At 42.7% G+C, this 14,483-nt stretch overlaps 1 protein-coding gene across 1 annotated transcript in view; it reads right to left on the bottom strand.

Annotated features, from left to right (window-relative positions):
- MICU1 (mitochondrial calcium uptake 1) overlaps positions 1 to 14,483 on the bottom strand; it is a 205,215-nt gene that overhangs the window by 131,247 nt on the left and 59,485 nt on the right. The window contains exons 3-4 of the mRNA XM_087701830.1: positions 7,850 to 8,027; positions 1,541 to 1,703 (exon numbers count right to left, since the gene is read on the bottom strand). Of these exons, the coding sequence (XP_087557956.1) occupies positions 1,541 to 1,703; positions 7,850 to 8,027 (341 nt within the window). The remainder of the gene's footprint in view (positions 1 to 1,540; positions 1,704 to 7,849; positions 8,028 to 14,483) is intronic.

Below are 14,483 nucleotides of genomic sequence, written 5' to 3'. Positions count from 1 at the left end.
CTAGAAGCTCTCCAAGGTCCCTTCCAACATTATTATTTTACAAATACGTTTCATGTTAAGTTGATAAAAAAATCAACAATACTGATAACAGGATTTAATAAATGAAATGCTTCATTGCCTGGGTACTTGAGAGACCGCCTGCTGCCAATTACCTCCAATAGACTGATCAGATCCCACAGATTAGGCCTCCTCCGAATTCCATCCGCCAGCCAATGCCGACTGGCGACTACCCGGAGGAGAGCCTTCTCTGTGGCTGCTCCGACCCTCTGGAACGAGCTCTCGAACCCTCACCACCCTCCAGGCCTTCCGCAAAGCCCTTAAAACCTGGCTGTTCCGACAGGCCTGGGGCTAAAGAGCTTTTGCCCCCCCCCTTCGAATGGTATGGTTGTTGTGTGCTTTTAAATTGTGTATTGTTCTGTTCGTCTTTTTATCCCTTATCTGTACCCCCTTCCCTTGACTTGGATTGTGAGCTGCCCTGAGTCCCCTTGGGGGAAAAGGGCGGCATATATATGCAATAAATTCAATTCAATTCAAATTCAATTGCAGTCATTAGCCAGCACAATAGGAATCAGCAGTCCAAAATACGCAAATTGATCTACTTTGTGATGAATGGTCACTGAACGATCACTTTGAGATCTGTGTGCCACATTTCTATGGATTAAAAGACACAATAAATCCAGCTATTCGTACAACTGTTTACTGGTTGGCTTCCTTTCGGGAAGAAACTAATTTTGGGAGGGGGGGGGCGGAAATCGATACTTAAAATGCAATATTGGATTATATAGTATGATACTATGCTACACTGCACCATAGTATACTGATGAGCTTCAATGAAGACCTTTGTCCTCTATTGGATTGATTCATATTGATGTACATCTCTATCTTATAACTGTAGGTCTCCCACAAGACCATTTGCAAATAATAGGAATGGTAGACAAACAGAATGTGGCAGATACTAAGCTAGAAAAAGCTTTTTAAAACTTCATGTCGCAAAGAATCATATACAACCTAGTGCCAATTACCCACATTATTTTTACAACACGTTGGCTAGATCTTAACTGCAATAAAAAACGTTTATAAGGCTGTTTTAGTCCATTACTAAAGATTATCTCAGTAACTGTTTAAAACCATGTGCTGGGGAACATTAAAAATGAGGTGGGAGAAACTGAGAAATGGCCACTGGCATAAAATTGCACAGCTACAGGAAATCAATCTCAGTAGCTTTTACAAAGAAGGAAATAACTAGAACAGTGTTTCTCAACCTTGGCCAACTTGAAGTCCCATGGACTTCAACTCCCAGAATCTCAGTAGCTTTTACAAAGAAGGAAATAACTAGAACAGTGTTTTTCAACTTTGGCCAACTTGAAGTCCCGTGGACTTTAACTCCCAGAATCCCCCAGCCAGCACAGCTGGCTGGGGAATTCTGGGAGTTGAAGTCCACGGGACTTCAAGTTGGCCAAGGTTGAGAAACACTGAACTAGAATTATTGGGTGTGCCTCACAGCCTTCTATTTTCCATCACAGTATCCAAGGCGACTTACTTTCTGGTTGCTTTTCATTTGGTGTTATAGATCGCACAAAATCTTGTGGGGTCATAAATACTTCTGAATCTCCATGCTCACTGATGATTTTCAATGTGGCAAAGTATCGAAAGATTTTATCTGGAGTAGAGTAAGCTCGGATCCTGTTTTCATATTCCATCACCTAAAAAGAAAAAAATACTGGATGTGAAAATTCTCTAAATTCCAATAGTTTAGCCATATTTTTTTTAAGGGTAAGTGATCTTTTGACAGAAATATATAATTATATCTAAAGGCCCAAGCTGAGTTGATAAGATCTATTTATCTATCAGTATTATGAATCTACCCTCCAGGCAAGAGACATAAAAGCCAAATTAGGTTTCAGTCTTGAAATAGTGGGACATTCTGAAAAAATGAAAACAAATTAAGCACAAAAACAACAGAGCAGACAACAAAACAGCACCATAATGAAGAAATAATTAGAAGGCAGTTAAAATTGGCATTGAAATAAAAGTGACAATCAGCCCTATTTTGTGAGTGAAGCTTTTCCAGTAAGAAAATACCATCAGTTTAACTCCCCTGCCTTGTTCCAATCAATCAATCAATCAATCAATCAAAATGAATTCTCGATCCAGGACCAAACACAATAGAAGACCAGCATATGATAAAATAATAACCATAAAAGAAAAATTGCAAGAAAATTCTAAAGCAAGTGGTTATCAGCATGGAAAAGTAAATAGATAGTGCTGAGAAGAGCAACCAGGGTGTTTAGGACACTGGAGGCTAAAGCATACGATGAATGGTTGCAGGAACTGGGCATGGCTAGTCGAGTGAAGAGAAGGACCAGGGGGAGACATGATAGCAGCATTCCAATATCTGAAGAGTTGTCACAGAGACAAAAGGGGTCAAGCTATTTTCCAAGACACCCGAAGGCCAGGCGAGGAATAAGGGAAGGAAATTGAACAAGGAGAGATTCAACCTAGAAAGAAGGATACATTTTCTGACAGTGAGAGCAATCATCCAATGGAAGAGGATTTGCCTTTGGAAGTTGTGGGAGCTTCATCACTGGAAGCTTTCAAGAAGAGACTGGACTGCCCTCTGTCAGAAATGGTGTGGTAGGGTCTCCTGCTTGGGTATGGGGGTTGGACTAGATGACCTACCAGGTCCCTTCCAACTCTTTTAATCTGTAAAGATAGTTTCTGATATCTATAGTTATTGATGAATATTTGCAATCTTCAAATGGCAGCATGTCAAGTGCAAGAAACCAAGAGCCAGGATAGAGTTCAAAAGGACCATGAATTTATTTCATGGTAAGAATCTGATCTAAGTCAAATTGCCGCTGGATAAGAGTCAATAGAATTCACCGGGAGTTGGACTTAGGTCTCTAGTGGAAGCATGGCAATTCCAAAATGATGAACCATTTGACTCTGCCCTCAAGCTCAGTCTAGTCATCTCCTGCAAAGCACGGCTTGGGTGGTTGCTGCCAGGTGGGGAAAGGTGCATGAGGGTGCATTGGTGACCAGAGAGGTGTAGCAATGAGCCAGGGGTGGGTTTCTCGCCCCGTTCCAACCAGTTCGGTTGGAACGGGGCCGGCAGCATCCTTGTGCACGCGCGCGGTGCACACATGCGTACTAGCGTCTGCGCGACGCTCCAGCTGCTCCTGGACGATCGCGCAGGCGCTGTCTGCATCCTGCACATGCGTGGAAGCACAGAACTCGTCAAAACCGGGTAAGGACCGCGGGCAGGCGGGCGTGCCCTTCGCCGTTCCCGGAAGTTACTTACTTCCGGGTTCAGCGACCAACCGGTTCGCAGGGACTGCCGCGAACCAGTTGAAACCCACCCCTGCAATGAGCACAAGTAAGCTCAACAAGGTGCACAACCAGTGGTGGGATTCCAAATCTTTTTCTACCGGTTCTATGAGAGTATGCTCGGCGTATGTGCGCAGCACTTGAAGACCGCCTTTGGTGTCAGCGCTGGTGAGCTGAGGTGTTTTTTAGCTCAGCTGAGGAGCGGCAATCTGCTCTGCTGCGCGAATCAGCTGAGCTAAAAAAATAAGGGACTATAGGACAGGGAACGACAGGGGAGGGAGGGCGGGGCCAACCAGAGGTGGCATTTGCCGGTTCTCTGAACTACACAAAATTTCCGCTACCAGTTTGCTCGAACCGATCCGAACCGGCTGAATACTATTTCTGTGCACAACGGTGCATAAGTGGCAGGATGAGCACAGTGTGAGTACAGAGGAGTTTGGGGAGGATGCATGAGGATCTGTGGGTTGCTGGTGAGGCACACCACAAGTGCAGAGAAGCTATGGGAGTTTGTATGGTTGGAAACACTTATCCAAGCCACTCGTGATCTTCTATCCAGCCCTATGACTTGGCTTCTGATAAGCTAATTGGTCATTCCACACCTGTTTACTTCCCACAGGAGACATTCTGCTGAGATAGAATAATTTGATTTAGAAATGATTGGACAAAATAAATCCTTAATAATAACAACACGGATTGATGCCTGCTGTCTATATGACCTTGGGGGAATGCAGGGAGCAGATACGGCCTAGGAAACAATTGGAGAACCAGAGGCCGAGTTTAACTGTCAGAGAAAGAAACATAGGAAGGACCCAGCCTAATGGATCAAGCAGTTAAAAGTGGCAGAGAAAAGTTTGTACTTTCAGGCTTGCAAGATTGATGTCAGCTCCTCTCCCGGTAAAGCAGACAGGAAACAGAATTAGATGAACAAATTCTACTTTCCCCTAAGGCTACATTAACACAATCTTGCAAGTCATCCACACATATTTAGAGAGAATCATTTCAATGGCAACAAGTGAATAAAAGGACACTCGTAGACTTCCAGAAAAGAGTTCCATAGTTCTCAACTGGTTGATGAAAAAAAAAGACAATATATCTTTATAATGCCTTGGTAAGGCCACATTTGTAATACTGCATCTAGCTTTGGTTGCCACGATGTAAAAAAGACGTGGAGACTCTAGAAAGAGTGCAGAGAAGAGCAACAAAGATGATTGGGGGGGCTGGAGGCTAAAACATAAGAACAGTTGCTGGAACTGGGCATGGTTAGTCTGATGAAAAGAAAGATTAGGGGAGACCTGATAGCAGTGTTTCATTTCATTTCATTTCATTTCATTTTCCCTTTATTTGTATGCCGCCCTTTTCCCTGGGGGGGACTCAGGGCGGCTCACAGTTCAAAAAAAAGGGGGGGGGGGAAGGACAAACAATTTCCAACATACAGACAATACAACATATTAAAAAAACACAACAGCCAAACAAATTCGAGTGGGGTTAGAGTCTTAACCCCAGGCCAGCCGGGACAGCCAGATCTTTAGGGTGGCGCGGAAGGATTGGAGGGTGGTGAGGGTCCGAATCTCCACGGGGAGTTCGTTCCAGAGGGTCGGAGCAGCCACCAAGAAGGCTTCCAATATCTCCACAAAGAAGAGGGAGTCAACCTATTCTCCAAAGCACTTGAGGGCAGGACAAGAAGCGATGGATGGGAACTAATCAAGGAGAGAAGCAATTTAGAACTAAAGAGATATTTCCTGACAGTTAGAACAATTCATCAGTGGAACAACTTGCCTCCAAAGGTTGTGAATGCTCCAAAACTAGAAGTTTTTAAGAAGAGATTGGATAACCATTTGTCTGAAGTAGTGTAGGGTTTCCTGCCTAAACAGGAGGTTGGACTAGAAGACCTCCAAGGTCCCTTCCAACTCTGCTCTTGTCTTCCATATGCTTCCTTCACCCTCAAGCCCAAAGCTTCATTCCTTTCTAAGAAAGAACAGCATTGAATTTTGCGACCTCTACAAAGGTGATTAGGACTGCCTATTTACTCTGAATGAATTTAAATTCCCAGAGCCTATATCTTATAGTACTAAAACACTTCATGATGGCCTGAGCATTTGTATATATTACTTTTACAAAATCTTGAATAACTACTGAAGTACCAAATGTTTGGAGAAGAAACAAAGTTCTCCCAATTTTCAAAAAGGACAAAAACAGAAACTAGTTAGTTCAATCCTGATACTTGGGAAGTTTCTGGAATGTATTGTAAAAACAATGATGTTTTAAGTGCGCAGTCAGAGAGAGGATAGGGAGTCCTGGTTTGATAATAGTAACTGTCCAAAATCATGCTAGAGTAAGCAGTTGATTGCAGCCTAAACACAACACAGCAAATGTGATATGATTACAAAAAATGGTAAAGGCAATTTTAGGTTGCATCCAAAGAAATATAATTTCCAGTTCATCCTTATCATAACACTACTCAGATCTCACTGTAAGTGCTAAATCCAATTTCGAGCACCATGCTTTAATAATTCAGACAAACTGGACAATGTTCAGAGAAGGGCAACAAGGATGACAAGGAAACTAGAATTAAGTCCTATGAAAAGATATACAAGGACATATTTGGCTCTGAGATGGCTTTTGTATTCCAGCTTGATTTTCAAACACCTAAAAAGATGCACCAAGAAAGTAAAGATTTTTATGATTCCGAAATGTAGAAGACAGAATAGTTAATCTAAATTAAAGACTTCAGCTAAATATTAGGGGAAGACGCCTCCAATAATATGACAAATGCCACAGTGGAATCAATTACCAAAACAGATGGGGGATTTTTCTCATTAGAGACTGGATAGTCATTTTTGCAAAAATTATTTAATTTCCTGCACTAACTTCATGGCTTAAATGAATGTATCAAAACTAGGATGCCACAATTCTCTCATTCAAACTCAGGGTGGGGCGGGGGGGAATCCAAAATCCAAACCCCATCCATGTATGAATAATGATTCATTTGATTTGCATCCTGGTTTAAACCATTCTTTTCTGTCCTTGTCATCCTGAAAAATATTTGTGGGATTATTAGAGATTAAGGCACTAAACTAGAAAGCAAGGGGCCATGAGTTCAAGCCCCACCTTTCCCATGAAAGTCAGCGGGATGTCTTTGGATCAGTCACTCTCTCTTAGCCCAACCTACCTCACTGAGTTGTTGTTATAGTGGTAAAAATAGGAGGAGGAAGGAGTGTTGTTTGTTTGTCACCTTATTTGTAAAAACACTAAAGACATGATATCTCTCTATATAAAAATGGCTGGGTGTGTATATATATGTTCCAGCATAACTCTGGAACACCTCAAGCAATTTCAACCAAACTTGGTAAATAGATGATTTACTCTCTGGAGAAAAATACCGTGGGGGTAAGACACCCCTAACTCCCCTCAGTGTGTGTGTGTCCTGGCACACAGGTGGCACGCAGAGTCCAGCTCAGCTCCACTGTGCATGTGTGCATGCTTCCTGCCAGCGAGCTGATTTTCGGGTCTCTGCCGCACATGCACGGGGGATGGGGGGGGAGCACAGCGGTGTGTGGCACGATCCCCCCCCCCGCAGCCTGTTTTTTCTCCCAGGAGACAGCAGGGATGCCTACTAGGCCCAAAATGAGCCACCGGGGAGAGGATCATGCATGGGAGGCGGGGGGGAGCGTGGGGATGGGGGTGGGGTGTTGCGCGACAATATAGATATCATTCTTCCTTTTCCTGTCCAATGCAGTGTTGCCTCCGGTCACAACTGTAATCCGTTCCAGGACTTTGGTCAGCGCCCGATTAGGTTGTGACCGAAAGCAAGACTCACTGTGCATGTGCGCACACACAAAAAAAGGTGCGGAAGGGAAAATCACTGCGGCTCTGTTTGATCACCACCTGAGGATGTGTTCGTGCGTGACCCGTCAAAAGCGCGAACGTCATAAGCGCGCCGACAACACCGCGGCACTAAAACCGCGATTTCAAAAGCGCGCCGACAACAGCGTGCCGACAACAGCACGCCGACAGAAGCGCAATTTCATTTAAGGTAAGATTTACAGTTAGGTTTAGGGTTAGGTTTAGGGTTAGGTTTAGGGTTAGGTTGAGGGTTAGGTTGAGGGTTAGGTTGAGGGTTAGGTTTAGGGTTAGGTTGAGGGTTAGGTTGAGGGTTACGTTACAGCGCGCTTCTGTCGGCGCGCTTTTGTCGGCACGCTTTAGGGCTAATTAGTCGCTCATTCATCACACGGTTTTGTCACCGCGCTTTAGACACCGCGGTTTAGTCAGGCGTGCTTTTGTTGTGCGCGCATTTGTGGTGGAACCGTGTTCGTGAACAGAGTGAAACATTTAGCAGATTTTTAGGTCTGATTTGGTCATGGTCAGAACCTTTTGTGACCTGAAGTCCCACTGTACAGGATTAGTAAAAATAAATACCGGGGCAATGCGGAGTTATCAGCTAGTAAAAAATAAAAATAAATGACCTGTCAAAAGGTTGCTCTTGACCACTTATTCAAATAAATGCAGTTTAATAAAGACATACCTTACGGTCTCGAAATCCAGAACGCTGCTTTTTCTTCTTTCCTTCTGCCTGAGAAACGTTATTGGACTCTAGAGCTTTCTCTTCATCGCTCCCTTCATTCGCTACTTCTCTGTCTTTCATTTTCTCATCCGTCGTGTGCATGTCATGATTCACAGGAGGCGATGCTTCTGCCTGGGCTCTAAGGTTAAAAAGAGGGAGGAAAGTCCTTCTGATTATTTAAAATGCCCACAAGAAAACATTTTCAGATGAGGATGGGAGGGAGGGTGAGAAGGAAGGGAGGGAGTGTACTGGGAGAGAGGAGTGATAGAGCGGGAGGGGAAGTAGGGTAGAGGGGAATGTTGGAGGGAAGATGGAAAGTTGGAGGGGGGCGAAAGAAAGGGTATATGGAGGGTCGAAGTGGTACATTGGGTTTGTATTTTGGGGGGTATTTTTGACAATAGCAATAGCAATAGCAGTAGACTTATATACCGCTTCATAGGGCTTTCAGCCCTCTCTAAGCGGTTTACAGAGAGTCAGCATATTGCCCCCAACAATCTGGGTCCTCATTTTACCCACCTCGGAAGGATGGAAGGCTGAGTCAACCCTGAGCCGGTGAGATTTGAACCGCTGAACTGCTGATCTAGCAGTAGCCTGCAGTGCTGCATTTAACCACTGCGCCACCTTGGCTCTGACAAGGATGGCTGTGTTTATTGTTTAATGTTATATGGCCCCGGTTATGCACAGTATATATGTGACTGTACGAAATGAAAATGGAAAAATAAAAACACATTTACTTTTAAAAATAAATAAATAAATAAATAAATAAATGAATGAATGAATAAATAAATAAATAAAGAAAACATTTTCAGAGAAATGAATGACCTTAATCCTGACTGTGCAAACTAGTCAAAACAGGTGATTTACGAAGCTCGTTATCCCCAGACAAAACACCGTTTTTCCCCCAAAGTGTTAAAATAATATGGTGGTTGCAAGGTTCACACTGCTATTCCCAGCTGTCTCTACCTGCATATGTTTTCCTCTGCTGGTGGTGCCAAGCACAAGGTCAGCTTTCAAAGGACATCCCTGTTTTGACACTTTGAAGACAGATGTTGCATCCTCATACAGAAATTCTTGCAAAGGGCCTGTTCCAGGTATTCTTGGGTTTATTATCTAGAGACAAACTTCTCCGCCTCTCCAGAAGCTTGCACAGCTGCTTCTCAACCTGCCCCCCAGTTGTTTATGAAGCATTTATAAGTAGCTGAATTTATGAAGCAGTTTAAATGAGTCTGGAAAAAACATGCAACTGCTTTAATTCTTCCAAGAAACGTGCTTTGTCTAAGTTCCTGTGAGTTGTGAAGCACTTCTTTTTAAGGATTTGCATAGCAATAATACAAAGACAATTGAGAGGGCATCCGGCTCTCTCAATTCCTGGCAAATGGAGGTAGTGACACATTTTATTTTCCTGGACTCCAAGATCACCGCAGATGAGGACTGCAGCCAAGAAATTAAAAGAAGCTTGCTCCTGGGGAGGAAAGCTATGGCAAATCTAGACAGCATACAAAAAAGCAGAGACATCGCCCTGCCAACAAAAGTGTGTAGCAGTTAGACTTAGACTTATATACCGCTTCATAGGGCTTTCAGCCCTCTCTAAGCAGTTTACAGAGTCAGCATATTGCCCCCAACAACAATCCGGGTCCTCATTTTACCCACCTCGGAAGGACGGAAGGCTGAGTCAACCCTGAGCCGGTGAGATTTGAACAACCGAACTGCAGAACTGCAGTCAGCTGAAGTAGCCTGCAGTGCTGCATTTAACCACTGCGCCACCTCGGCTCTTATATATAGTCAAGGCTATGGTTTTCCCAGTTGCAACGTATGGCTGTGAAAGTCAGACCATAAGGAAGGCTGAGCGCCAAAGAATTGAGCGCCTTTGAACTATGGTGCTGGAGAAGACTCCTGCGAGTCCCTTGGACTGCAAGGCGATCAAACTGGTCAGTCCTAGAGGAGATCAACCATGACTGCTCTTTAGAAAGCCAGATCCTGAAAGTGAAACTCAAATACTTTGGCCACCTAATGAGAAGGAAGGACTCACTAGAGAAGAGCCTGATGCTGGGAAAGATTGAGGGCAAAAGAAGAAGGGGACAGCAGAGAATGCGGTGGATGGATGGAGTAGTAGGCATGAGCTTAAATGGACTCCGGAGGATGGTAAAGGATAGGAAGGCCTGGCAAAATGTTGTCAATGGGGGTTGTGATGGGTCGGACACGACTTTGCAACTAACAACAACAACAATACAAATTTTGGGTTGAGTTATATGAAGATCCCTCGGTTTTTATGTCATGCATAACTTGGGCTTAATTCAAGCAAGGAATTCTATAACGAAGGAAGTACTGAATGGAAGAAAAAGTCAAGCTTGGAAACTGTGTGTTGCCTTAGCATCTGGACATTCATAAGCAATAAGCAACGTCTGAAGGTAACTGTTGAAATAGGTCACTGATCATTTAACAATATGCCACAGAGAAGTTTGCTGCAAAAAATGCAGCATGCAATATAACACAGCAATAACTGAATGTTATCTACGTAATTTGAATAGTTCACTCTAAATGTTTAGGCACATCAACAAAAGTTGCAAGTATAAATCTTAAATTGGCAGGTTTGTTAAGGAAATCCACTCTAGTGTAGGTTGACTGTTATCTTGATTACTATTTTGTTAATTACTAACCTGGAGTTGACTGAGTATTTATTTATAGGGGGAAAATGTTTGGATCATACATAGTTTCCAATGTTGGATTTTCCCCCTTACCAAAGGGAGCCCCCTTGTGGAGTACTGTGAAGCTGTTACCATAGCAACTCCACTGTGCTGTACAGTAGAAGCCATTTTATAGCAGTACAGTAGAAGCCATTTTAAGGCACAATAGGCTATATCGTAACAGAATATACACCCCGAGGGGTGTTAGAAGTGTCTTACTCCCACAGTATTTGTTTCCAGAGAGTAAGTCATCTGTGTACGAAGTTTGGTTGAAATTGTTCAAGGCGTTCCAGAGTTATGCTGGAGTATACACACACACGCGCACACACAAACACACCCATTTATTTGTATATGTATATGTATATATTAATTGATCTAATCATCACAATTATGACAAATCACAGCTTGAATATCTTGCTTTGCATGTAATGAGTCTTATCTCATATATTAGTTTCACCTTTTAAGTTGCATTACTGAAATAAATGAACTTTTGCATGATATTCTAATTTTTCGAGTTTCACCTGTACATTCAAATTCCAAATTCATTTAAGAGAAAAGAGCCGAAGAAGTGGGATATATCCTCAAAAAGGAAGAAAGAAATAAGATGAGCAGTTCTGGTGCTGCTAACTCCTGATCAGCTTTTGACAGCTATTCTATGTGACAGACTTGAAAGTACTAATGTATTCAAGCAAAGTTAGAAACCCGAGGGAGATACTAAGCCATTCAGAAATGCTGCTCGTGGTCTTTAAAATACAAAATCATTGTGATGAATGCAAATGAACTGATGCAGGTCACGATAACACAGCAGCACATCATATGCATCTTTAAAATGGGCGAAGCTTCTGCTGAATAGCATTATTATTAAGTTTTCTGGTTATTGAATGAAATTCTTTATGCAACATTCTGGAAACAAATTCTATTAAATTCATTATGCAACATTCTGGGAAACAAATTCTATTAAATCCCAGGGAAGGGTAATCAAACAGAAGTCACATTGTTACAATCTTATCTTGAGTTTCTTGGGAGTAACTCTCACCAGCACAATAGGTGCTGAGTAGATGCGGCTAGGACTACAACGAACATATTCATGGTTACAGAGAAAGTAGCTCTTACGTGCTCATTTAAATGCTAATTAGGAAAGAAGTGAGAATTTAAAAGACCACAATGAGTTCATGCCATTGTGATACGAACTTGGTAAAAAGTATCCATAACAGAGACCTAAAACAAGATGGATTAACATCAACAGGTATTGTGGGCCCAATTGGTAAAAGAAAAGCTCAGGACCATATGTTGTGACTCAGCAGATGTCTGCTGTGAGTCTTTTCGGGATGCAATGATTAACGATGCAGCTGGGGCTCGTTAGTGGGGTTTTGGAGATAAAAGGACGGATACTGCCACGCCCTAGTCGCAGGAGTCAACGTTCCTTCGTGTGTTCCTGGGTTCGTACAACATTGCTTGTTACACTTGGATAAGTGCTTTGGTGTTTTCTGTAACCCTGATTCGTGGAGACTTTGGAAGAAGTGCATTGCTTGTAAGAGTTTTGTTTTGCATTCTTTTTTTTTAAAGTAATCTTTATTAATTATACATTTTTTTAAGAGTAAAACATACAAATACAAATACAATTTTAAACATACAACCCCCCCCCGCGGTGACAGTCATTCACAGCCCAACTTTTTTTCCCTTCCTCATTGTTAGGTCTCTAAGCCACATCTTCTCATTACAAAATTCAGGGATCTATTACAATACCCAGGTTCACTTTTAACTTTCCCCATTTTAAGTCCCTGCTGTTCTCCTTGTCGCCCACATATACCATAAGTTCCAGCTAAGGTAATGTTCCGTTTCTCCTTTGTCCCTCAGCCAATCCGTCATTCTGTCCATTTCTGCACATTCATAGATCTTTTTAATTATAGCATCTTCCGACGGTATGGTAGTGGATTTCCAAAATTGTGCATAAGTTATTCTTGCGGCCACAATTATATGTAGGCTCAAATGCCATATTGAACTGCTCATGTTTTCTGGTTTAATGCTTAGTAGAAGGTTCTTGGGTCTCCATTCCATGCTTGCCCCGGTAACCTCTTTTAGCCATTTTTTAATCCTTTTCCAGTATTTCGTGGCCTCAGTACAGGACCACCATGTGTTACTGGGTTCGTACAACATTGCTTGTTACACTTGGATAAGTGCTTTGGTGTTTTCTGTAACCCTGATTCGTGGAGACTTTGGAAGAAGTACATTGCCTGTTAAGAGTTTTGTTTTGCATTCTTGTCGGAGACTTGTATTTATGTTATTTTTGGGCTCGAAGCCAGTTTGAACTGAGAACTGATAAAGAAAGACTTCCTTTTAAGTTTGCCTGCCTGCGTTTGTTAAGAGCCGTGAAGGGGGGGGGGGGGACAGAACACCATATTGGCTAGAAACATGCAGAAGAGGCCTTCATCCTGCAGCGGATAGACCAGGGATGGCTAACCTTTTTGTCCTCACGTGTCGAAAGTGTGCACGTGCCCATACCCATAATGCAATGTGCGCGTGACCCCCCCCTGCGCGCTTCCCCCCTGTGCATGTTCACGTGACCCCCGCATGGGCCCTATGCCCCATTTTGGGCCTAGCAGACCTCCCTGCAGCCTCTTGGGACCAAAAACAGGGCAGAGGCTCCCTGTGCATGCGTGTACACCCCCCTGCCTCTCCTCTGCACATGCGCGTGCGTCTCCCACATGCGTGGCAGAGAGCCAAAGATCAGCTGGTGGCAGGAGGTGAGCACGCATGCGCGTTGGAACTGAGCTGGGCGACAGCTTGCGTGCCCACAGAGAGGGCCCTGCGTGCCACCTATGGCACAAGTGCCATAGGTTCGCCATCACAGGGATAGACAATGGCTAAAATGATGATAATAATGATGAGCGAGTTCATATATGGATATGAATACTGAATACTATCAAAAACAAAATAAAATTGTGGTTTCCCTTCTACACAAAGCTTAGTGCTGCTGATCTTCTGTACCAAAATCCACCTTATATTCCCCACTGAAACGAGTTATACCAGCTATACCAGTTGTATCAACTGAAGAAGCTTCTTGGATGAGAAGCAAAACGTCTTCAAAGAAAAACCAGAATGTCCAGTTGCCTCTTGAAAAAAGCATCTTTGGGACAACCATGACCTGGATGACTGAGAATCTCCTTAGACATTAAGTTGAGTTATAATAACAGAGTGTAAAAAGGATTAGAATCTTTAGTAACATGCTACAGAACATTGACTAAAACCTAATATTGCTTCAAAGTACAACATAAATAGATCACGACTGATTATATACCATAACATCAAGCTCGTTAATTTGCAGGAAAATCTCCAGGATGCTCTGTTACCAATGGCCCTTCGGGTCATCCAACAATGCCTCTATCACCCCTATAATCAAGACCATCCTGCTATCATCCTCTTCTCTTTCTTTCCATCTTTCCTAACATTATAGACTTCTCAAAAAAGCAGAGTCTTCATATGATGTGTTCAAAATACAAAAACATAAACCTGGACATTCGTCCTTCAAGTGAGAACTCTGAGTTGACTTCTTCTATGATCTATTTCAGTGTTTCTCAACCTTGGCGACTTGAAGTCAAAACTTCAACTCCCAGAATCCCCCAGTCAGCATAGCTGGACTTCAACTTGCCAAGGTTGAGAAACACTGATCTATTTGCTTGTTTTCCTGGCTATCAATTCTTCTCCAACAGCCAAATTCCTACCTAACATACTTATAAATAACATTTTATTTATATTTTATATAAATAAAATAACGCAGCATCTTACTCCTTAACACTGAAAAGTCAAAACTAAAATTAGCTAAGTAGAGGGAAAATACCCATACTATTGTACAGGTGGTCCTCAACTTACAATCGTTCATTTAGTGACCGTTCAAAGTTATAACAGCACTG

The sequence above is a fragment of the Thamnophis sirtalis genome, unplaced genomic scaffold, assembly GCF_051295495.1.
Source record: "Thamnophis sirtalis isolate CommonGarterSnake01/CBP01778 unplaced genomic scaffold, rThaSir2_p1.2 scaffold_15, whole genome shotgun sequence".
In the NCBI taxonomy this organism is placed as follows: domain Eukaryota; kingdom Metazoa; phylum Chordata; class Lepidosauria; order Squamata; family Natricidae; genus Thamnophis; species Thamnophis sirtalis.
The sequence above is the reverse complement of the archived record's forward strand: the minus strand, read 5'-3'. Positions and strand labels throughout refer to the sequence as shown.